Source organism: Solanum stenotomum, chromosome 2 (assembly GCF_019186545.1).
Source record: "Solanum stenotomum isolate F172 chromosome 2, ASM1918654v1, whole genome shotgun sequence".
In the NCBI taxonomy this organism is placed as follows: domain Eukaryota; kingdom Viridiplantae; phylum Streptophyta; class Magnoliopsida; order Solanales; family Solanaceae; genus Solanum; species Solanum stenotomum.
Window position 1 is genome coordinate 63,490,486 of NC_064283.1, and position 23,704 is coordinate 63,514,189.

At 29.3% G+C, this 23,704-nt stretch overlaps 3 protein-coding genes across 4 annotated transcripts; all 3 read right to left on the reverse strand.

Annotated features, from left to right (window-relative positions):
- Window positions 1-4,401: 4,401 nt before the first annotated feature.
- LOC125855575 (uncharacterized) lies at window positions 4,402-4,983 on the reverse strand. Its single transcript, XM_049535310.1, has one exon. It carries the CDS (start codon window positions 4,935-4,937, stop codon window positions 4,425-4,427), a length of 513 nt encoding a protein of 170 aa, XP_049391267.1. The 5' UTR covers window positions 4,938-4,983; the 3' UTR covers window positions 4,402-4,424.
- A 7,999-nt stretch (window positions 4,984-12,982) lies between these two features.
- LOC125855573 (uncharacterized) lies at window positions 12,983-13,536 on the reverse strand. Its single transcript, XM_049535309.1, has one exon. It carries the CDS (start codon window positions 13,534-13,536, stop codon window positions 13,003-13,005), a length of 534 nt encoding a protein of 177 aa, XP_049391266.1. The 3' UTR covers window positions 12,983-13,002.
- A 4,880-nt stretch (window positions 13,537-18,416) lies between these two features.
- Window positions 18,417-21,618, reverse strand: LOC125855282 (16 kDa phloem protein 1). 2 transcript variants are annotated; one of them, XM_049534993.1, is made up of 5 exons: window positions 21,374-21,615; window positions 20,567-20,635; window positions 19,966-20,104; window positions 19,444-19,579; window positions 18,417-18,834 (listed from the first exon to the last, which is right to left on the reverse strand). In XM_049534993.1, exons 1-5 carry the CDS (start codon window positions 21,444-21,446, stop codon window positions 18,772-18,774), a joined length of 480 nt encoding a protein of 159 aa, XP_049390950.1. In that variant the 5' UTR covers window positions 21,447-21,615; the 3' UTR covers window positions 18,417-18,771. The 2 variants fall into 2 exon arrangements, with proteins under 2 accessions (XP_049390950.1, XP_049390949.1); XM_049534992.1 differs by having other exon boundaries at window positions 18,725-18,834; window positions 19,966-20,107; window positions 21,374-21,618.
- Between the last annotated feature and the right edge of the window lie 2,086 nt (window positions 21,619-23,704).

Below are 23,704 nucleotides of genomic sequence, written 5' to 3' on the forward strand. Positions count from 1 at the left end.
AAACAGAAAACAACGAGAAGAATTTATCTCGTTACGGAGTAAAAAAGAAATTTCGTGAAATCGTGATAGGAGAACTCAACAAACTTCATCAATTGTCAAATAAACTGAACCGCACAAAATTCTACAAGGAAAAAAACAAACTGAAGTTGGAACAAATTCAGCTAATCGGAGCCGGAAAACAGAAAACAACGAGAAGAACCACCAATTTTTCTAAAGGAAAAAATTGAAGTAGATAAAATTGAGCTAATCGAAGCCGGAAAACAGAAAACAAGGAGAAGAACTCTTTCTTACAAAAATATAAACTGAACATCGAATTTCCTAGAAGAAAAACCAGAAGTAGCTAAAATTCAGCGAATCGGAGCCGGTAAACTCACCGGAAATACAGATCGGCGTTCCGATGAAGCAGATCGGAGAGTTTTCAGAGCTATATCGTAGAGAAACTAAGATCAAAAGCAGGGTTCATTCTGGACCGTCGGATCAACATAGACCAAGCGATGGGGGTAAATATAATCAGCTTGAAGAAGGAACTCTTCGTTAGTGGTTGCTGAGAGAGAGCTGCCCGTAATCTCTCTCTACAGCCGTTACGGGCAGTCCGGGCAGCGTTTTCTTCTCTAAAAATATCAGCTGCTTGATCCTGCCCGAACATTAGTACTGACAAGTGTGTGTAACTTTAGTTTACGTGTTTGATTAATTATGATGCAATAATTAGTGACTAGTGAATAATTATTTTATAATCACACAAACATATATAACTTACTTTAGAATATTAATTTTAAAAGTCTTTTTTCTTTCTTAAACTCTATACCAAATCAAACTAAATCATATAAAATGAAACATACAGAATACTAACTATAGTTAAGAGAGAAGATGAAATTTTATGGGCTTCAAATAGATTAGGTTGGGTTTATAGTTAAAAGGCCACAGATGCACAGCCCAACTGGGCATGGTCACTTTTCTATTGTTGATTTGTACTTAGGTCACCGTTTCAAGTAGGGTCATTCATAAATATTTCCAGGGAAAATTACGCTAATTAATAATTTATGGGTATTGGCGATGACTAGTATTGCCACCAAAATATATTATTATTGGCGATTATTATAGGTATTCGCGGCGACTAGTGTTGCCACTATAACGTACTATTAGTGGCGACTATTATAGGTATAGCAGCGATAAGTGTTGCCACTAAAAGATACTATTAGTGGCGACTATTATAGGTATTAGCAGCAACAAGTTTTGCCACTAAAAGATATTAATAGTGGTGACTCTTATGGGTATTCGCGGCGACTAGATTTGCCACTAAACATATTACTAGTGGCGACTATTATAGGTATTCGCAGCGACTAGTATTGCCACTAAAACTTACTATTAGTGGCGGCTATTATAGGTATTGGCGGCAACTAGTGTTGCCACTAAAACATACTATTAGTGGCAACTATTATTGGTATTAGCAGCGACAAGTGTTGCAACTAAAAACAAACTATTAGTGGCGACTATTATAGATATTAGCAGCGACTTGTCTGACCACTAAAACATTCTATTAGTGGTTTTATAAGTATNATACTCCCTCCGTCCCTATTTACTTGTCCATATTTCCTCTTTTAAATGTCCCTATTTACTTGTCCATTTTGACAAATCAAGAAAGGACAAACAAAAATTTCCTATTATACCCTCATTTAAACTTCTTGAAAATTTAAACTTCCCCCAACATTGATTAGTTATCTTGAATAAATTTATTTTGGAATCATAATTAATAAGGGCAAAATTGTAACTTCACTATGCTAATCATTGTTGCCTTAATATGTGTGTCATTTCTAAAGTGGACAACTAAATAGGGACGGAGGGAGTACTATTAGTGGCGGCTATTATAGGAATTGGCGGCAACTAGTGTTGCCACTAAAACATACTATTAGTGGCAACTATTATTGGTATTAGCAGCGACAAGTGTTGCAACTAAAAACAAACTATTAGTGGCGACTATTATAGATATTAGCAGCGACTTGTCTGACCACTAAAACATTCTATTAGTGGTTTTATAAGTATTAGCAGCGACTGAGGTTGCCACTAAAATGGAAGGACATACTTACCTCATTCCATTTCAACTCAACTCAACTTAATAACACTCAACTCAATTCAATTTTAAAGCAACAATAAAAATACAGTATAAAGAAAGCTTTTAAAACAATAGATAATAACTCAAAGTGTATAAAAATACAATAATAAACTCTTTACTATTATTGAGAGATTCTCTAATCGATAACCATCACTATGAGCTACGTGATGATACAATCTTGCCACATTGCCAGATTTGTCCTATACCTTACCGGAGTAAAGGACATTCTCAATTAAATGGATCCACTAAGCTATGCTTAAAAACAATAAGGAATTATCTAAAAAGTCTAATTTTTTACCCATGTTGGCATACTACTCCCAATAATATATAACTCATGCTCATATGTTTAAAAACATTCATGAGGATTTGAGATTATTTCTCAAAAGATTCTTCTAAAAGAGATAATGCTCAAAAACTTCTCATGAACTCATTTGAAAATCAACGTTTCCTCTCATTTTAAATTTAATCTGTTTGACCAATTTTTTAAAATTAGCTTATTTAAAAAAATATTTTTATGTAAAAGTTTTTTTTGAACAAGCACTTTCAGTGAGTAGCTATTTGTTTTGGCCAATTAATATTTTTGAGCAACAATATTGGATGTTTCATCAAATTTCTAAAAGGTGTTTTTGGATATATTTTCTCAAAAAGTATTTCTCATACACTTTATTTTGGTAAATAAATTATTTTATTTATCAGAGCTAATGATATCTCATATTTCTATTTTGCGGAGATAATTAATTTTTATTTTTAAAAAAAATTCACAAGGCATAAGTTAGATATGCCAAAAGAAATTAAGTCAAGACATATGCCTCAAAACGTAAGTGCAGTGGTACAAGTTATGCCTAAAGATTTATTCAAAACATAAGTTTAGTGATCCAAGTTATAATCTGAGATATTTATGTTCGGTGGCACAAATTTTGCCACAAAAAAAGCATAAGTTTGATGAAAAAAGTTGTGTCCAAGACATAAGTTTAGTGAAACAAGTTATACCACAGAGCATAGGTTCAGTGACAAAAAATATACTCAAGATAAAAGTTTTCTTAAATTGATTGTGCCCAATGAATTTAGGTTATAGTAAAGGGTATTTTAGCCCACATAAATAAGTAGTAAAGATAAAAATTAAAGGACAAGATTTAAAACCACCAAAAACAAAGTTAGAACAAAAATTTGTTTTTAAGTTAGGAATATTTGTATTTCTTTTTCTAAATGAAGTTTTCCCAAACTAATAGTGACATGGTCTAATATATATATATATATATATATATATATATATGAAACCACATAATATATATAATACTATATTCTTTTGAGAAAATCACACCGAATAAATTCCTTTTTTTTAATCTTTTCTTAACATTTTTGGATTTTTTTAATTCATTCTTCACTCAGTTCTTAGTAGTCTTGCCAATGTCAATTATCTCTATCCATATTTTGAACTTAATGGTTAATCCATATGTCTGAAATTATATAAAATTAATTCTCAAACATGTACAACCTTTTAATTACTTGAGTTTTTGTTATGATAATTGACAAAAATAAAGATTATATTTATCATTGTTGTTTTATTGAATACTATAGGGTTTAGTATGATGGAGTTAAGCAAGTTAAAAGTAAGCTAAATATTACAAGAAAGGGAAAGAGCTATATTTAGACTATATTCCAGAATTCTTGTTTGGTCATGACATAATTTGAAGTTGTATTTGAAATTTCGAAAAACACGAGATGTTTTCTCGTTTTACTATTTTTTTTATTTCCAAATATTACTCCAATTTTTTTATTTTTTACAAAAACCATCCCATTCAATGGCCAAATACAATTGTGCCCCGCCTTCAATTTAAAATTCCTAATAAAGTGAAACACAATGATTATGTGAGTTCAATTAACAAAAAAAGAAATATTTTTCTACAAACTGAAATTCCATTTTGGGCTACGACAATAAAAGAATTTAAGTAGCATGTTTGTTTGGTTCTTTTTGGTAGGTGCATTAAGTACCTAGTGGTTGCAACATATATATCGATCATTAAAGTTAAAGTTAGATCTTGCTCAAGTAGTCGGGCAAAAGCTTATTGACTTGGAGCCATTTGAGAGAAGCTATGGATACTAGGGGAGTGAAGAAGTTCCCCAAGCCGAGTTTAGTAAAACATATTTTGAATCATATCAAATCTATATGATGCTAGATTTGGTTTTATTCCAAATGAAGCTAGATATTATAAGGTATGTTCAGTATCAAGGAGTATATATATATTTATTGAAAAATGAGTATTGCATGGGAGTACGTAGCATGCAAATAGTAGAACATAAATGAAAAGACTCATTATATAATTGTGAAGTTGTAAACTACTAAATCAACCTTATCTCCATATTTCTTGAACTCGCCATGTAATGTCACTATACGTTCATAGTGAAACCCAGCCTTCTCCAAAACCCTATGAGAAGCCTTGTTCTTCGAAATAGCACATGCGATAATCTTTACTATTTGAGGGAAGTCATTGAATATTCGAGGGATTGCCATTTTGAGTGCCTTTGTAGCAATTCCTTGCCCCCAATACTCAACTGCAATCGCATAACCTATCTCTACAGCTTCAATATCATCCGACATGGCCGGATGAATTACCCATAGGAACCCAATGGATCGATCATCGATGCATATTGATACATGCCAAGGTTGAGGTATACACACATCCTTGATGAAACTCAAGACTTCTTCTTTTGTGGTCAAAGTATCCCATCGGATGGTACTAGTAACACGTTTATCACCTGCCCATAACAATATATCATCAACGTCTGTTAATCTAAATGGACGCAAACTAATTCTTGACGACTCCATTGTAATTGAGATCACAAAAGTATTTGAAGCAAAAGGGCTATTTGAAGTGGAATTAATAATTAAAGAAAGGATGTGTTGTTTTGGGCTACTAATTGAGGTTTGTAATAATTTATTTATAGATGAAATATAGGCAAAATAAACGTGGAAGAAAGAGAGAGGAGAAATTTTACATAGTAAAGTTGCCAAATTTGTCCAATTTCAATAGTTCATCCCCATGTGCCAAGATGAAATTCTGCCAATTTCAAGTGGATGTTAATTGGACGCCTCATTTTTATCATTTTATGTGATATTTCTTTATGGATTATATTTGAGTAAGTATCTTAAAATCGCTAGTAAAGTCATTTAACTTTATTTTATATTAATAAGATTATTCAATTTAAAAGTTTTCTTTGACAAAATCATTCAATCAAATTTATAATTAGAAAAAAGCTCTCTTTACCTCTTTTACATTTTGAATTTGAACAATAAATATTATGATACCTCATAACTAAGCAAGTTAGCAAAAATCTACCAAATTGCTGAGGACTAAAGATCAAAAGTATCATGATGAAGTGGAATAATTAGACATTGACACATTTCTTTTGATGAATAAATGGAAATTTGACCTTATCAATTTAACTTTTAGCAATGTTCTTTCTTTTTAAATCGTGCTTTCACACACAAAAAAAATCCATTTAAATCAATTATTCAATCATTTCCATGACTTTATGAACTATCTTAATTTTAGGCAAACGACTAAATTATTTAATGATACGTAGTCAAATATAGGAAAAAAATATTTTTAATCAATGATGAAGTTAAAAGTGGAAATGAAAATTTCCAAGTTAAAATAATTTCTAAATAAAAAAAGATAGACATTCTTTTTTACAAACGGAAAAATGTAACAAACCAAGGTTTATATTGATCATAAAATAACTTGCAAGCTGATCAAAGAACAAAAGGAAAATTCCAGACTGCTATTACAAAATAGCTGATTAAAAGAAAATAACATAACTCATAGCATAGCCCTAATAAGGTAATTCTCCACTATATATAGAAGTCTTTAGTGCACATGTTCATTCCTTTAACTAGAGCCCCAATTATAATTTGATAATATATCAATTGAGTCTTCTATCATGGCTAGATTCGTAACAAAAAGATAGACATTCTTTTTACAAACTGAAAAGAAAAATGTCCACTCAATCAAGAGAAGAAGCTAAGAAACTAAGAGTGCTCAAAGCAAATTAATTGCATTTATACTTGCTCTTATATATATTTCTTTAACTTAGCTTCAACTGGTATTTATGCCCTCTAACTTTGAGCGTGTATAAATAAACACTTAAATTTATATAAAATTGAACAAATAGTCACATTCGTCTTATGTGGCATCATACATCACAATTTTGTGTCCTATGTAGCGTCTTACATGTATTATGTCATGTAGGACATATGTGTCTACTTGTTTAGTTTTATACAAGTTTAAAGGCTCTTTTGGCTTAGCTTAAAAAATAACTTTTAAAAAAGTCAAACTTCATTAACTTCTAAATTTAAAAAAAAGGCGTCCTACATGTATTATGACACGCAAGACATGTGTGTCTACTTGTTTAGTTTTACAAGTTTAAAGGCTCGTTTGGCTTAACTTAAAAAGTAACTTTCAAAAAGTAGTTTTAAAAAGTCAAACTTGATTAACTTTTAAGTTAAAAAATGAAAAGTAGGGGTCCCTTTTTTAAAGTCGTTTTTAAGTTAAAGACTTCATTAACCTTTAACTTTTTAAAGTCGTTTCTAATATCCAAACACTCATGAGAGCTGAAAACAATTTAAAATTCAGTCTAAGTTAAACTAAACACCCTTTAAATGTCTACTTGTGCACATCCAAAGTTGGAGGGTGTAGATATTAGCTAGAACTAAGTTGAAAGACATATTACGTATTATGCTCCTGTTGATAATTGGGCTTTTCAATCTTTACAATTTATTAATGGGTAAATTTTAGGAATCACATAGTTTTAATATGAAATTACAATCTATCCCTCTTTAGTTTGTAATTACATTAATCCCTTAAAAAGTAACACAAACCGGATACATAATATGTATAATATGTAGCTCGAATACATTAAAAATTAGCTAGGATACATCATAAACTTAACCAGATACATAATATGTAGCTCGGATACATTAATATGTAGCTCGGATACATTAAATATTGGCTTGGATACATTAATATGCAACTCGGATACATTAAAGAAATAAGGCGANAGGAATAACATAGTTTTAATATGAAATTACAATCTATCCCTCTTTAGTTTGTAATTACATTAATCCCTTAAAAAGTAACACAAACCGGATACATAATATGTAGCTCGGATACATTAAAGAGTATCTCGGATACATTATAACATAAACCGGATACATAATATGTAGCCCAGATACATTAAAAACTAGCTCGGATACATAATATGTAGCTCGAATACATTAAAAACTAGCTCGGATACATCATAAAATAAACCGGATACATAATATGTAGCTCGGATACATTAAATATTGGCTCGGATACATTAATATGTAGATCGAATACATTAAAGAAATAAGGAATTTTAGAGATTTTTAGAAATAAAAGGAGATATTGGAAATAAAGGAAACATAAGACGTGTATCTCAACAATTTTTCCATTTTTATTTCGTTGGAGCAAGTCAGGAAATTTGAGAAATGATCAATACATTATTTCTAGATAAACATAAAATGATTTTTAAATAAATCGCCAACACGTAGAACTTAACTTCTTTTCATAATCATTATATAGTTTTATTTCTAACACATATGGTTCATTCTGATCATCTTTTTCTTGAAAACCATTCAAAATATTTGAACTTAGGAATATGTAAATTTTTGTGGGCTGAAATAATAAAAATAGTTATGCAAGTCGGGTTGAAATTTGGGCAAATTACAGAAATCACATACTTTTAAGGTAAAATTACAATTTATCCCTTAAATGTTTATAATTACAGAAATCCCTCAAACGGATACAATAATATAAGCGCTGATACATTAATCTGATGCGCGAGATACATTAATCGTTAAGTAAGATACATTACATTTTATACATGATACACTAATCTGATGCACGGGATACACTAATCTGGTGCGCGAGATACATTAATCTGATACGCGAGATACTAATCTGATGCGCAAAAATGAGGAATTTTAGAAATTTGTAAAATTTATAGGAGATAATGGTAATAAGTAAACTAAAAGGTGGAATTTCTGTAATTTTTCCTTGAAATTTTTGTGGATATATATAGTAAACGAAGTGTGGGAGTTAAATAGAATATTTTTTCTTCATTTTAATAATTAAAAAAAGTGCAAAATTCTGATTAAAAAGATAAATGCAATCTCTTTTGGGATCGTGCCACATCACCAAATTTAGGATTATATATTGAGTTCTTGTGTGTATTCTGTCATACCCTTTTTTTTTTACCATGACTAAGGTTTTTTCAATTTAAGTGACGGTATTAATTAGGGATTATTTTATTTTTTAGAGTCGTCACTTGAAATTGAAGGAATATATTAGGCATCTCTCGAGTCTCGTGGTTTTAGCACAATTACTTTTATTAACTTATACTTGACTTAAATTATTATTATTGTTTGGATAAATTGTGTTGTAGGCCATAGTTTGCTCATATTTTTTATTGTTGAATTTTACTAGTCTTAAACTGCATAACTGCATTCTCGATTTTGACATACAATAGCTTAGAAGCATAACTGATTTCTTCTCTCGAGTGCATCACCTAATATTTTTTCTGTCTATGTATACATTTAATTAAAGCTAACTATTAAAAATAATTTGACCAAGGTGTCACCACATCCTTGAATTTCTGTTAGTGTCTCAAAAAAAAGATGTGTAACCACATTCTTAATTGAAATAATTTTTTTAAACATGTCAATAATTATTTGCCTATTAAAATTCGTTTGTCAATTTTTAAGTGTGAATCAAGTGGTGTTGAACTAAAATCGTTCAATCAAAATTTATCGATCTTTTGTTATTTCAAAATAATATTATCAATATCTCATTATTTAAAATAATAATGATAATAATATTTCATTATAAACATGTATACGGTAGTTAGTAAATCGATTAAAATTGTCTTATTATTATTATTATTTTTGTTAGCCCCCAAAAAATCAAGACAACATACATATTATAGCATAAAAATAACTTAACATTTTTCTAAACACAATTAAACAAAGAATTTATTCAAGTTAGTAAGACACAAACATAAAAATGAGTGAGTCTCTACGTGAATTTGTCCTCTTGCTCTATAATTCTATATGAGTTGTGTTGCAGGTATGTGTTTGTGTGGTGGATATAGGGGTGGGGTAGTGGGTTGTGAGAGGTGTCGTGTGAGGTGTGGGTGTGTGATGAGGACGTGAGGGAGTGGGAGTGTGGGGGTAGGTTAGTGGATTTGTTTATTATTATTTTTTAATAATTAATACATACCATATAGTATAATATAATAATAGAATATTATTTAATTATTTTTTAAACTAACAAAATTAAATAGCTAATAATAAATTATAATTAAGAAATATTAAAATAAAACATATCTTTTTTTTGTTATTTTAAAATAAACTTACTAAAATAAGACAAAATCAAAATATTTAACTTAAACATAAAAGAACTATTTAAGGAATAAAAAATAGTGTAAAACCTTATGTTTAGTCAAAAATTACGTGTCTACATATTCATCAATTGAAAATGGCATGAAAAGAGCTAATTACAAATGATACAGTAATCTTTCATTTTAATTTGTTTGTCATATTTAAACTTGACGCATATTTTAATAAAGTTAAAAAAAATGAATCACGTGACCTTAAATTAAAGACATAATACATAAATGTACCCTTTAATTTTGGCATCAACTAACAACTATGCCCTTTAACTTTGGGTGTGCACAAGTAGACACTTGAACTTGTATAAAATTGCACAAAAGACACATTCGTCCTACATGCATTCTACATGACAATTTTGTGTCCTATGTGACGTCCTAATACGTGTATTATGTCACGTATACGTGTGTGTCTACTTGTTCAATTTTATACATAGTTAATTATCTACTTGTGCATATCCAAAGTTGGAGGGCATAAACGATGTCAGCTAAAGCCAAGTTAAATGACATAATTATGTATTACGCCTAAATTAAAAGTGTGTAGAATATATCAAAAGTCATAATACATAAATGTGCCCTTTCACTCGGCCGTACACAAGTAGACAACTTAACTTGTATAAAGTTTAACAAGTAGACACATGAGTCCTACGTGGCATAATACACGTAGGACACCATGTAGGACAGAAATTTCCATATAAGATGCCATGTGGACATGTGTATTTATATATTCAATTTTATACAAATTTAAGTATCTACTCGTACAGATCCAAAATGAGCATTACATGGGAGTAGCATGCAAATAGTAGTACATAAATGAAAAGACTATATAATTGTGGATAGTAAGTTGTAAACTACTAAATCAATCTTATTTCCCTATTTCTTGAAGTTGCCGTGCAATATGATATGGCGATTTTTCAGTTATTCGTGTGTAATGTTTATAATTTTTCTTTGGTGATATGGCTTATGAGTATTTTTTTCGAATCTTTTATAGAATCATCCGTAAGGACTGAAGAACAATTCATATAGCACCACTATGATCCACATTATTTTTTAGCATTTAAGGACCATTCAATAGGAATTAAATAATTTTTACTATTTTTTACGTATTAAAGTCCATGAACTTCTTAGTGATATGACAAAAAAATATGAAAAAGAAAAATTTGCATAATAATTGTAAATTTCATTATATGTGCATGTGAATTTCATTGTTAAGAGCGAAAATATGAGCGAATTCTTCGTATGTATATCCTATTGAGATTAACTTCTCTTCATTTACGGTGGACAAAAAAAAATTATATCCTCAATTTATTTTTAAAAATACTTCTTTCTCTTAATATATTCACATATTATTACTATTTGAATAAAAATAATTAAAAAGGGATATTATATGGTAAGTTGAACTCTAAATTAATTATACGAGTTTGTTTAGGATTCTTATTTGATTGCCAAAAAAAGAAGAAGGATTCTTTCACCACTTTCTTGTCCTCATTATTCTCACCTCGTTCGTTCTCCATCAACACCATTAAAGCAATTTGAGACAATCATCAATGATGACTTTTTGCTCTTTTTTTTTTCTTTTTAAAATCTAGACTAATTAATCTCATAAAAAAATTATTCATAACTAATTAAGTCTTCTTCGCAACATGAAACTATTTTTGGATAAGTGCTTCTGTTACTTCATGCTGTATTTTCTTTTCTTAGTTCATTCAATCAATAATACAAAAATTAATAATAAATTTTGATCCATATATCATTATATGTACTTCAATTTATTTAAATAATACTCATAGTATCAAAATTATTTGAAAGTTATTTCAAAAAAATAAACCTTAGATACGTAGAATGTGTTTTGAAAAAAAAAAAAAATGCTAAAATAGGTGTTAACTCCTTTTTTCCTCCACAAAAGAAATATTTTTAATTTTAATTTTTTTTAAAGGGTTTATCAAGATCAAAAGTGACAAAAATATGTTTCTGAATTGGATTCTTCAGATCCAATTATTGAAATGCACTTTGGGCTACGTAGAACAGTAAAAAATAGTAATAATTAATGATAGACATTTTTGAAATTTTCAATATAGGCGGCTATGCTAATACTAGTATTTTTCTACAAACTAGAAATCCATCGATCTTTGTCTTATAAGGAAAAAATAATATTGTCTTTATTTGTTGAAATGTTGCATAATACATAAATATGATTTCTAACATAGCTCATAGAATATGTGTATTTACTTATATATAGTCAAGTTGTAGGGTATAGTTGTCCGTTGAAGTTAAGGGTAATATTTATGTATTATGCCATTTATAAATGAAGCTAGATATGGGATGTGTTCGATATGAAGAAAAATGTTTTTTAAAAGATATCTTCTAAAGAAATTAATAAACAAGCGAGGTTTTGAGTATTACATGGAAGTAAAAAATAGTAGTACATATATAAATGATCTTTAACTTGGCGTTAGTTGACAACTATGACCTTTAATTTTGGATATATACAAGTAGACACTTAAACTTATATAAAATTGAACAAATAGACACACTCGTTCTACATGACACCCTACAAGGCAATTTCGTGTCCTACGTGCACTACACAAAAAATTATCTTTCGCGGCAATTAATTAATAACAATAACTCAATTGTCGCTAAATATGTATGTTTAGTGGCAATTAACACTCTTTGTATATGTCCCTAAAGCCTTTAGCGACATTGGATCTAATTACACTTAACTAATGAATCTAAATGACTTTTGCACTCTTTATTAATGTGTATTTATTACCGCTAAAAGTTATTTTCGTTGTAGGTGATGGAGTCCTACGTATATTATACCACATAGCTCAAAAACACGCGTGTCTACTTATTGATAGTCAAAGTTGGAGGGCATAGTTGTCCGTTGAAATTAAGTTAAGGGTCATGTTTATGTATTATGCCATTTATAAAGGGAAAAAGGACAAATATACCCCTGAACTATCGTAAATGGTATGTAGATACCCTCCGTCATACTTTTGGAACATTTGTGCCCTTGCCATCCAAAAACTAGAGCATATATGCCCTTCACTCTAACGGAAGACTAAATAGGGACACATGGCACAATCTTATCCGTCGATCCAATATTTAATAAATGTCGGTTGGTGGATAAGATTATGACACATGTATGTCTGTTAGTATAAATAGTATATATGCTTTAGATTTTGGATGGCAAGGGCACCAATGTCCCAAAAGTATGACAGATGATATATGCATAGCATTTACGTTAGTTAGGGGGTATATTTGTCCATTTTCCCATTTATAAATGAATCTAGATATGGGGTGTTTTCGATATGAAGAAAAATATTTTTGAAAAATATCTTGCAGGAAAATTAATAAACGAGCGAGGTTTTGAGTATTACATGGAAATAACAAATAGTAGTACATATATAAATGAAAAAAACTCGTTATATATTTGTGGATAGTAAGTTGTATACTACTAAAACAACCTTATTTCCATATTCCTTGAAGTCGCCATACAACGTTAGTGAACGTTCGTAGTGAAACCCAGCCTTCTCCAAAACCCTATGAGAAGCCTTATTCTCCAAAACAGCATACACTGTAATCTTTACTATTTGAGGGAAGTCATTAAACACTTGAGGGATTGCCATTTTGAGTGCCTTTGTAGCAATTCCTTGCCCCCAATACTCAACTGCAATCGCGTAACCTATATCTACAGCTTCATTTACCTTCTCATGAAGACCATCCGACATGGCCGGATGGATTACCCATAAGAATCCAATGGATCGATCGTCGATACATATTGATAAATACCAAGGTTGAGGTATACACACTTCCTTGATGAAACTCAAGGCTTCTTCTTTTGTGGTCAAAGTATCCCATCGGATGGTACGAGTTACGCGTTCATCGCCTGCCCATAACAATATATCATCAACGTCTGTTAATCGAAATGGACGCAAACTAATTCTTGATGACTCCATTGAGACAAAAGTATTTGAAGCAAAAGGGCTATTTGATGTGGAATTAAAGGAAGGATGTGTTGTTTTGGGCTATTGATTGAGTTGTGGAATTTATAGCCAGAATAAAAGAGTTGTGGAATTTATTGCCAGAATAATTGGACATTTCTATGATTACAACTCATTTCTTTCTTTTTATGAACAAATGGAAATTTGACCAAGTCATTTTTTGGCAATGTCCTTTTTTTCTATGCTTTCACACATGAAGGATCCATATAAATCAATTATTGTGTTCAATTTGTAACTTTAGACTACAAGAAAAAATCATTTCTAATAAATAGTGCAATTAAAAATGAAATATGAAAATTTCTAAGTTAAATTATTTCTAAATAAGAAAAGATAGACATTTTTCTCAATAAATTTAAAAAAGTTAAGAAACTACATAGTACTCAAAGCAAATTAATTACATTTATACTTGCTCCTATATTATTAAGTTTTTTTTTTTTTTTTTGGGTAATAACCTATAGCAGTGGTGGAGCCACCTTACAATTAGGGTTCATCTGAACCCCCTTCGGCGGAAAATTATATGATTTATATATGGTTAAAATAACTTTTTAGATATATATAGTAGATGTCGAACCCCCATCGGCTACTTCGTGTGTCTATTTTTTCATATTTTAAACCCCCTTATTGAAAATCCTGGCTCCGTCACTGACCTATAGTATGACAATACTAATGCAAAAAGAAAATCAATTCAACACTAAGAATGACAAATATTCAATAGTTGTTCTTTAGTTTTACATTGGTTTAGAGAATTAAAATACATAATTTAATTTTAATTTCCTTTCATATTTAGTCATGTAACTAATACTTATTGAACTTATTTTAGCATGATTTAGTACTTTTAAACTATGATCATTTTCATTATGACTTGTTAATTTGAAATATTCGTTTTACGCGATTTCATTATTATTATTTTTGTTGGATATTTTAGTGTCATTAATCATATCATATTTTGTGTTATTTTTTTAAGAAAATAGGTGTATTTTGGTAGGACTAAAGAAATATTTGAATTACAAGTAAATTATATGTTTGTATGAATACTTTACCGGAAAAACTCGAAACAACCCGAAAAATCGAAAAAATCCAAGGTTTTAAAACCCAAGTTTTATTGGTTTGATTTGGTTTATAAATTTAAAAATTTGACACAAATAGTTTGATTTGATATTTGAAAAACCCAAACCAATCAGGCCATGTACACCCCTACTTATATGTATATTTATTAAATCAAAATTTAACCTCTATATACAATATAATTTTTCAACGAAGGGGTGTCACTAAGTGTGGATCTGCCCCTACACCTACACAATATACAGCAACACCACATTAATAAAGAAAAAAACTAAATTATGTGCACATAAGTATAATGAAAGTAATTAAACAACAATGACAATAATTGGGCTTTTCAATCTGTACAATTTTTTGTTTCCTAGGAGCAAGTCAGAAAATTTGAGAAATGATCAAAACATTATTCTCAATAACCATAAAATGATTTTTTACTAGGAAATTTTTTTAGTGAAGGGAACAAAATGGCTCACACATTAACAACTGAAGATCCTAAAAGAGCCACATGACTCTCTAGGAGGATATATAACTAGGAAAATTTGTTTATTAACTTGTACTAATCTAGCAACTATGGCTAACCTAAGTATTTTGAATTCCAATATAATAACTAGTAGTATGGCCCTAGATGGAGAGGGACCGATTCCAAACAATCCTCTAGCTAGGGGTGTTAAATGGGCTGGTTGAGTTGAAATTACAGATACTAAAATGGGTTGATATAGAAATTGAGTTGGGTTCTGACCCGTCCAAGTTTACTTTGGGCTCAAATGAATTTAAAATTGGGTTGGGCTTGACCCGTCCAATTTGACCCGCTTAGTCTCAATAATTTTAATATATTGTTATTTAAGTTTATAACCACAATTTGAATTTCAACTCAAGAAAATTCTAAAAAAGAAGTTACAAATGGATAGTTAAATCTTAAAAGAAATAAAATAAGATAATAATTCATACATTCAATATAGAAACATACATTACACCAATGGAAATAAAGAGTTTTAAAACAGGTTGAAATTGGAGATTAAATTGGACTCAATTGAAAATTCTCTTAAAATGGGTTAAGGCTTGATTGGGTTGAGATTGAACTCAATTCAAATTATCTTGAGCCCAACCCTTAAAATTTTGGACGGATTACTTATCGTTGGGCTTATTTTTTAAACCTCTAACTCAGCCTCTAGCTAACCTAGATGCTACAATGTTTGATCACCAAATAACAACAGATAGTACAAACAATATCTATCTATTTACTACTTAGTTTGTTAAATAAATAATCATTTTCAACCAAAAAAAGAAAATCATCCAAAATATTTGAATTTACGAATATGTAATAACAAAGTTTTAAAAATAGAAAAAATATGATACAGGACAGGACAAGGTTGAACTCATAAAAAAAAAATGTTATGCAAGTCGGGCTGAGATTTTTGCGGATATATATCATAAACGAAGTGATGGAGTTAAATAGAACAATTTTTTCATCACTTTAATAATAAAAAAAAAGTGCAAAATTCTGATTAAAAGGGATAAAAGCAATATCCTTTGTAATTGTGCCACATCACCAAATTTAGGATATATATACAGGGACGGAGCTAGGTGTTGCTAAGGGTGGTCAGATGAATAATCTTCGTCGGAATTTTTTTACGAGTATATATGTTAAATATCGATAATTTTGGATATATATTAATTGTTGAACACCCTTGACATAGTAAAGAAAGATAGCCCAGTGGTTAAGGTTGTTCACATTTGCCTTGGAGGCATGGGTTTGAGCCTAGACCAAGGCATTTATTTAATTTTCTTAGTTCCGTTTTTTTCTTTTAAAAAAGAGAAAGCAAGGTCTAAAGTATGAACACTCTTAACGAAAATTTTGACGGACTGACTCCGTCACTATAAATATAGAGAGAGAGAGTAAGTACTTGTGTGTGTATTCATCAATTGAAAATGGGATGGGAAAACTTAGTTACAAAAGATATATTCTTTCATTTCAATTTGTTTGTCCTATTTAAATTTGACATAGATTTTAATAAAGTAAAAAAAAAACTTGTGATTTTAAATTAAAGGCATAGTACATAAATGTACCCTTTAACTTGACATCAACTGATAACTATTTTTGGTGTACACAAGTAGACGCTTGAACTTGTATAAACTTGCACAATAGACAGTACATTCGCCCTACATGCATCTTACATGACATTTTTGTGTCCTACATGGCGTCGTACATGTATTATGTCACGTATGATGTGTTTGTCTACTTGTTCAATTTTATAAGGTTTAGGGTTTGGGGTTTAGGGGATTTAGGGTTTAGGGTTTAAGAGTTTAGTATTGTGCACAAATAGTCAAACAAAGAACATTTTTAAATTTTTAAGAAAAGGGGACCTTAATTGAAACATTTGAATTGAATTACAAGTGATTAGAATTTTACAAAACTAGATAAATTAAAGTTTATTTGAATCATTTTAAAAATAATAATTTACACCAATTTAGTTGATAAACCAAGAATCATTTTAAACCAATTAAAGATAAGTGAAAGTTTTGACTAAAAACATTTGAATAAGTAAATAAAGGACACAAGAGTTGATAAAGTGAAATTTGTTGAAAACAAAGCAACACGAAGAAGTAATTCATCTTTTGGGGAATTCGACTAAGTTAATTTACAATTCTAAAGCTGCAGTTGAATAAAATTAGTCAAAAACATAATCAAAACAATTAGAAGAGCAAAAGAAATAATGAAATCGGGCCCCTTCTTGGGCCAAGTTCGCTGCAATTTTTTGGCCTTTAACCCAATTCTCATTTTTGTATATATTAGTTGTATATCAGTGTATATCAGCGTGTGTATCAGTTCTTTCCATGTATTTCTTGCTTCCGAACACCTTTAAACTAATTTTCAGCCTTGTATTTGTAGTGTTTCAACCTGTATATCATGTATACTAAGTGTATACAGTCCACTTTTTGGACTTCCGGAACCTGTATTTCAGCTTCCCTTTCACTCAGACATTGACGGGGCTGACTCGAAGGAATTCAACTCGAAAAAATGTCAGTAATGAGTCCCAAGTGAACTCAGATTGTTGCCACATGCAACATAAATAAATAAAACTACATAAATAACAACTCATTAATTTAATATTAAAAAATGCACCAAAAAGAAATGAACACATATGACACTGCTTCAAATCTTAAGCATTATAAGAGAATTTTTTTTTAGCTCATACATGTTTTAGATCATGGCAGAGAGCAAATTCAATCTAGGCTTGAAAAATACTAGTCACAGAGATACAATTATAGGCTGCCAGTAGGCAACATAACAACTAAAATTAACACTAACCAAACTTTAAAAAAAAAAAAAATAAATAATAATAATTCTTTAGCATACTAACTAGTCACTATCTATTCTTAGACAAATGTCTTTAAACAAAGATGAGCTCACATACATGCTAATGAGGGATTGAAATTACAGACCCAAAAGAAGGCATCCAAATACATAGTCAAATATTTTTAATCAATAATGCAATTAAAAGTGAAAATGAGAATTTCTAAAGTTAAAATTGTTTCTAAATGAAAAAAGATATACATTCTTTTTACAAATTGAAAAGAAAAATATCCACTTAGCCAATAGAACAACCTAAGAAACTACAGAGTGCTCAAAGCAAATTAATTGCATTTATACTTGTTCCTATATTACTAAGTTGATAATTGGGCTTTTCAATTTTTACAATTTTAGTTTAGTAGGAGCAAGTCAGAAAATTTGAGAAATGATCAAAACATTATTCTCAATAACCATAAAAAGATTTTAATTATTCTGATCATTTTTTCTTGAAAACCATCCATAATATTTGAATTTACGAATATGTAAATAACAAAGTTTAAAAGAGGACCAAAAATATGATACACGGCAGAACGGGGTGAGTTGAAATCATAGAAAAATTAATGCAAACCGGGTTGAAATTTGCGCGGGTTATGACATAACCCGCCCCACATTGTTTGTCATCCCTAATTGTTTCATTTAGTAAGAAACAATCTTTTAAACATAATACATAAACATAGGAACAAGCTAGCTAGCTAGCTACTCGAGAACGGATTAATAAAATGAATTATGATGTACGTGAATTCATGACCTCTCCGCAAAATCACATCCTCCTTTATAGCTACTCATGAGTAATCATTACTCTCCTTCCATCCACCGTATTCTTCTTCCACATCATGAGTTGCCTTCTGTCAAATAATTAAACATACCATGAACCATTACATTAGCATTTTAAGTGAAATTTATCCTTTTTCTAAAGTTTGACCATGAATTTTCATATATATATTTGAAAATTACGTAAGAAGTACTATAAATCAAAATAATTAACAACTTAAAATGTTTGAAGGGTATATAATGAAGTTCTGATTAAATAAAAACTTGGTTGTCCAATATTTACGAATTGTCATCTTGTTAAGTCTCTTTTTTTTTCTCAATGTGAAAGAAGTATAGACACCACCAAAGGGTATCGTGTGATGAATAAGATCTCTACACTCTTAAGCAGAGGTTTCACGTTCGAGTTTTGGAAATGTGAAATGGGCCCTATGTGGCACAAAGTAGAAATAGCGCACACTCTGGCCACATTTCTGCGCCGCTTTTGAAAAATAATGAAACTTTCATAATATAAAACTTCATAATAATATTCTAGAGTTTCACATTTCATGACATAAACTAAAAAGTAGCTATATTTTTAAATTTTATCCCACAAGTTATTAGGATTAATCGGATCAGTAAATTCTTGATATCGCGTAATCATAAATATTAAAAAATTAAGGTAGATGTAGCAAAAGAATAAATACCTTTGGAGTGAAATTGATACCAACTTGAATTTCACCACAGTAACATTGATCACTCCCCACCACACTATATTTTTTAGGATGAATTTCAGCTCTTCCATTCTCCAATCCCACTTCAAGAAATTCCTTCAAGTAGATACTACAATATGTACAAAATTTATTCAATCAATTCCTTCAAGTGATAAAGAAACACGCAGTCACTATCCTTAGGATGCACACAAGATAAAAAATGTTCTAGTATAATAGCTCAAAACCACATAAAAGAGTAGCCTCACAAAGCAACCTCGTGCAACGAGTTTGACCAAAACACGGGTTTCAAGCCTAAGACAACCCAACCCCCAACCCCACATTTAAAGAAGAATGTAACAACTATAATGCTTTACAACCTTCCTTTGAAGATAAATTTTGGGCTCATTTCAATCATATTTCCTGCTTAACCAACTCGATCTTAAAATTTAAACCCCCGCTATGTTACTATGTATATTTTAATCAAAATTCAAGTTTCAACGAATAAAATTTACTTACGTGGCTTCACCTAGATAGTCATCAGAAGAAAATGTATCATGATCCATGATCTTAAGTATAAGCTTGGATTGTCCATCTACTGAGGGATATTCTATCTTGAATGTAAACTTCTCATTCCATTCTGGTTTACTACCTTGCCCTGCTTTTATAAGTGAAAATAATATTACATAAAAATTAGTTTATGTCTTTAAAATTAAAAGTTTGATCAAACACCTTTACATTTTAAAATAAATATTAATGACTTTTCAAAAACTTAATCAAACAGACTATTAGCGTGGAGCGGGCTACAAAGTCCAATGAAACTTAATCTTCATCTTTCACGGTTGATATTGCAAGGTATATATCATGGTTATGTGAGTTTGTGACATTAAATTTATTTGAACTCAATATTTTCGATACAAAACATAAACTTCATTTTGTACATAAATTCATTAAATTTGTAACAAATAGTACTAGTAGATCTGAATTCATAATTTTTAGTTGAACTTGTATTGTTTAAATTCTGAATTCCGCTTTAAAAATATATTTACGTTATTGAGTGTTTAATTAATAACAATATACAGAAAAGGAGAATGGAGATATATAATTTATTAACGAATACCTCGAATAGTAGAACTCTTGCGTTCTTGACCTCTATATTGAATCAAAACATATGGATCTATTCCACCACCTACACAATTAGCAACACCACATACATTAAAAAAAATTAAGAAAAAAACTAAATCATATGCACACAAGTATAATGAAAGTAATCTAACAAGAAGGACAACAATTGTGGAGGACAGACACGGATTCAGAATTTAAATTTAATGAATTTATCTTTTATGACTTTCAATATTGAATTCGTTATAATATTAAAATTATGAGTTTAGATTTAATATTGGTTGAGTATATGTCAAAAAATATTAAATCGTGTGATCTTAAACATGTTACAAATGACATTCAAATTAAATAGTACTCAATATTAAAAGTGACTGCAATATACTCAAAAAGAAAATAGTAATACACATAATTGTAATTGTGCGAGTAATATGTATAAGTAAAAAGATCCAAATATACCATCCAATAATAAAAAAGTTTTATGTGTACAACTGGCGTTACACAAATTCATATATACCATTTTTGACTGACAGAGAGGTAAAAAAAAGAAATTAAATTTATTTTTCTAGTTTTAAAAGTAAAACAAAAATCAGATAGAATTAAGTATATTTAACCCTTTTGATACATGAATCTTGTTTTCTTCTTTAATTCAACGGTTAATCCAAGATTTTTTTCCATTTGATGATTAAAATCTAATAAGAAAAAATGATAGATGATCAAGACGCAGAAATTATAAATCGTTAATTCACCTCTGTCAACAAAACTAAAGAAGAAATTTTGAGGAAGAGATAGGAAAATAAATAAATACCCCAAAATTCGTTGTTTTTGAGACCTCTAGCGCTGACAAGATTAACCTCCAATATTCCAAAGACGGTCGTCATCGATCTAACTCAATTGTTTTCCTTCTACGAAGAACAAATAAATATTATTCGAAGAAATTTATATAATAAGCTTTGTGTTTGATTATATGGCTGATGAAATTTGACATTCAAAAATGGTGGTGGAAGAATTCAAAGAGATTCTAGCTAGTCTTTTAAGACAATAAGTGAGTTGACTGGTATAGTGGGGAACCATCTTTTAATTCTTTGTATTTAATTATGGTTGTTATTCACGTAGATAAAATTCTTTCGCTCTTAATTAAAAGTCTTAAATTTATACATTATATTTTGTTTTTATTATTTTTTTATATTCCCTCCCTTTCGTATTAGTGGATCATTTTTTATTTTACATGGTATTTAAGAAATCGTAAGTAATTTAATGAATGAATATTACTTCTCGATGATCAAATTTTATTTGGTCTTGTTTCCACCTTTTGAGATACTATTTTCTTTTAATTTTCCGCCTTCGTTTTTCACCAAGGCTTATACTTCATCAATGTCATAAGTTTACTAATTCACCATTTAAAAAATCTTTTAGGAATTTTACAAACAAATATGAACACTTTCAAAAAGAATTAATTGCAAAGGTAATAGTGAAAAAAATTAATTAATATTTTCTTAATTTAGTAAGGTGATCGACTAATATAAAAACTATATTTAATATAATGATCAACTAATATGAAACAAGAGAAGTAATGAATATGAAAAAACTAAATCGATAATTAAAATGAAACAGAAGGAATATGTAAATTTGAATTAATTAGGACTCTAAAATGAGTATGAGATAGAGGGTAAAAATAAATAGAAAAAAATTACTTGCAATTGACAGATTGTCAAATCATACATCAACTGATTCCAGCCAGTACTTTCTGTAATTATATATGATCCTTTTTCAGGGAATCTCACGCTTTTAAGCTGGATTTTTGTTATTTTTTGTTTATAAGTTTTTAAATTTTTCTTTCATAAATTAAAAAAAAGAGTTAATTTAAGTAATTATAATATTGAAATATGTGTATTCTTCAATTAGATTTTCTATGCTAATTACTTTCAAAAATAATTATTACTGAGATCAAAATGAGAAAAGTATACTCTATTAAATTTTATTTTTTTTAAATGATAGTAGTTATTTTGGATTATCTATTTAACAAGGCGATAAGTAAAATTATCTGAGAGAAGTCACTTTTCATCTTGAAATTATGTGACTTAAATATTTTGACTTTGATCATGTAGACAACCGACTTGATCATTCACAAGTAAGACAATTGACATCGAAAAATAACAAAATATTGATTGGTAAAGGTTATGGTGAAATGACAAAATTTCTCCACTTTGATCAGAATCTTAAATTCAAGAAAAAAAAAAACTAAATTATGTTAGTAGAAAGCAATTTTTTTATTAATGAGTTTTACATGATATAAATCTAAACTAATCAGAATTTGATAAAAACATAGAATACCAAGTAAAACATCATTTATTTTCTTTAAATGAAACCTTCTTGTCAAGAAATTGATTGGCTTGTAAACACATCATTTTGTCACTTTTAGGAAACTTCATACGTTAGAATTAAATTGAATTGAATTTGGTCAAAGAAATAGAGTTTCACACCTAATTAGCTTTTATCTAATGACCTATTCAACCACTACACAGACTAGTTGATGATTCTTTGAGTTTCACACCTAATTAGCTTTTATCTAATGACCTATTCAACCACTACACAGACTAGTTGATGAGGGACAAGTTAATTCGAAAGTGACAAGAATCAACATAAAATTATTTATGGATATAAGATATCATTTGAACATTTCCTAGTACCTTTTGATATTTTATAAATTTATTTTAATCTTCATGTTTTTTTTTATAAGAGATTGTCTTTTAACACATAAAAAAAGCTCTAAAAGTAATATATAAGAGATAAAAAAAAAATCGGTTTCTTCTATTTAAAATTGTAAGTGATTATAACATATCATTTCCTCGTACTACTTCATTTGTTTCGGTTTTTGTTTGTTAATTTGACTAAGCATGAAGATTTAATAAAAATAAATGATTTTTTGAATCACATAGTCTTAAGCTAAAAATGTGTTTTATGTACCAAAATGCTATTTGAATGTGGATTTAAAAGTGACATCTTCTTAAAAATACGCTAAAAAGGAAGGTAAGACACTTTAATTAGATTAGAGTTGAGTACCATTAAGCATTTTTAAAATTATCTTAATTTAACTACTTTAATTATATGATTATTCAGGCTTGTTCAAATAGTTGAA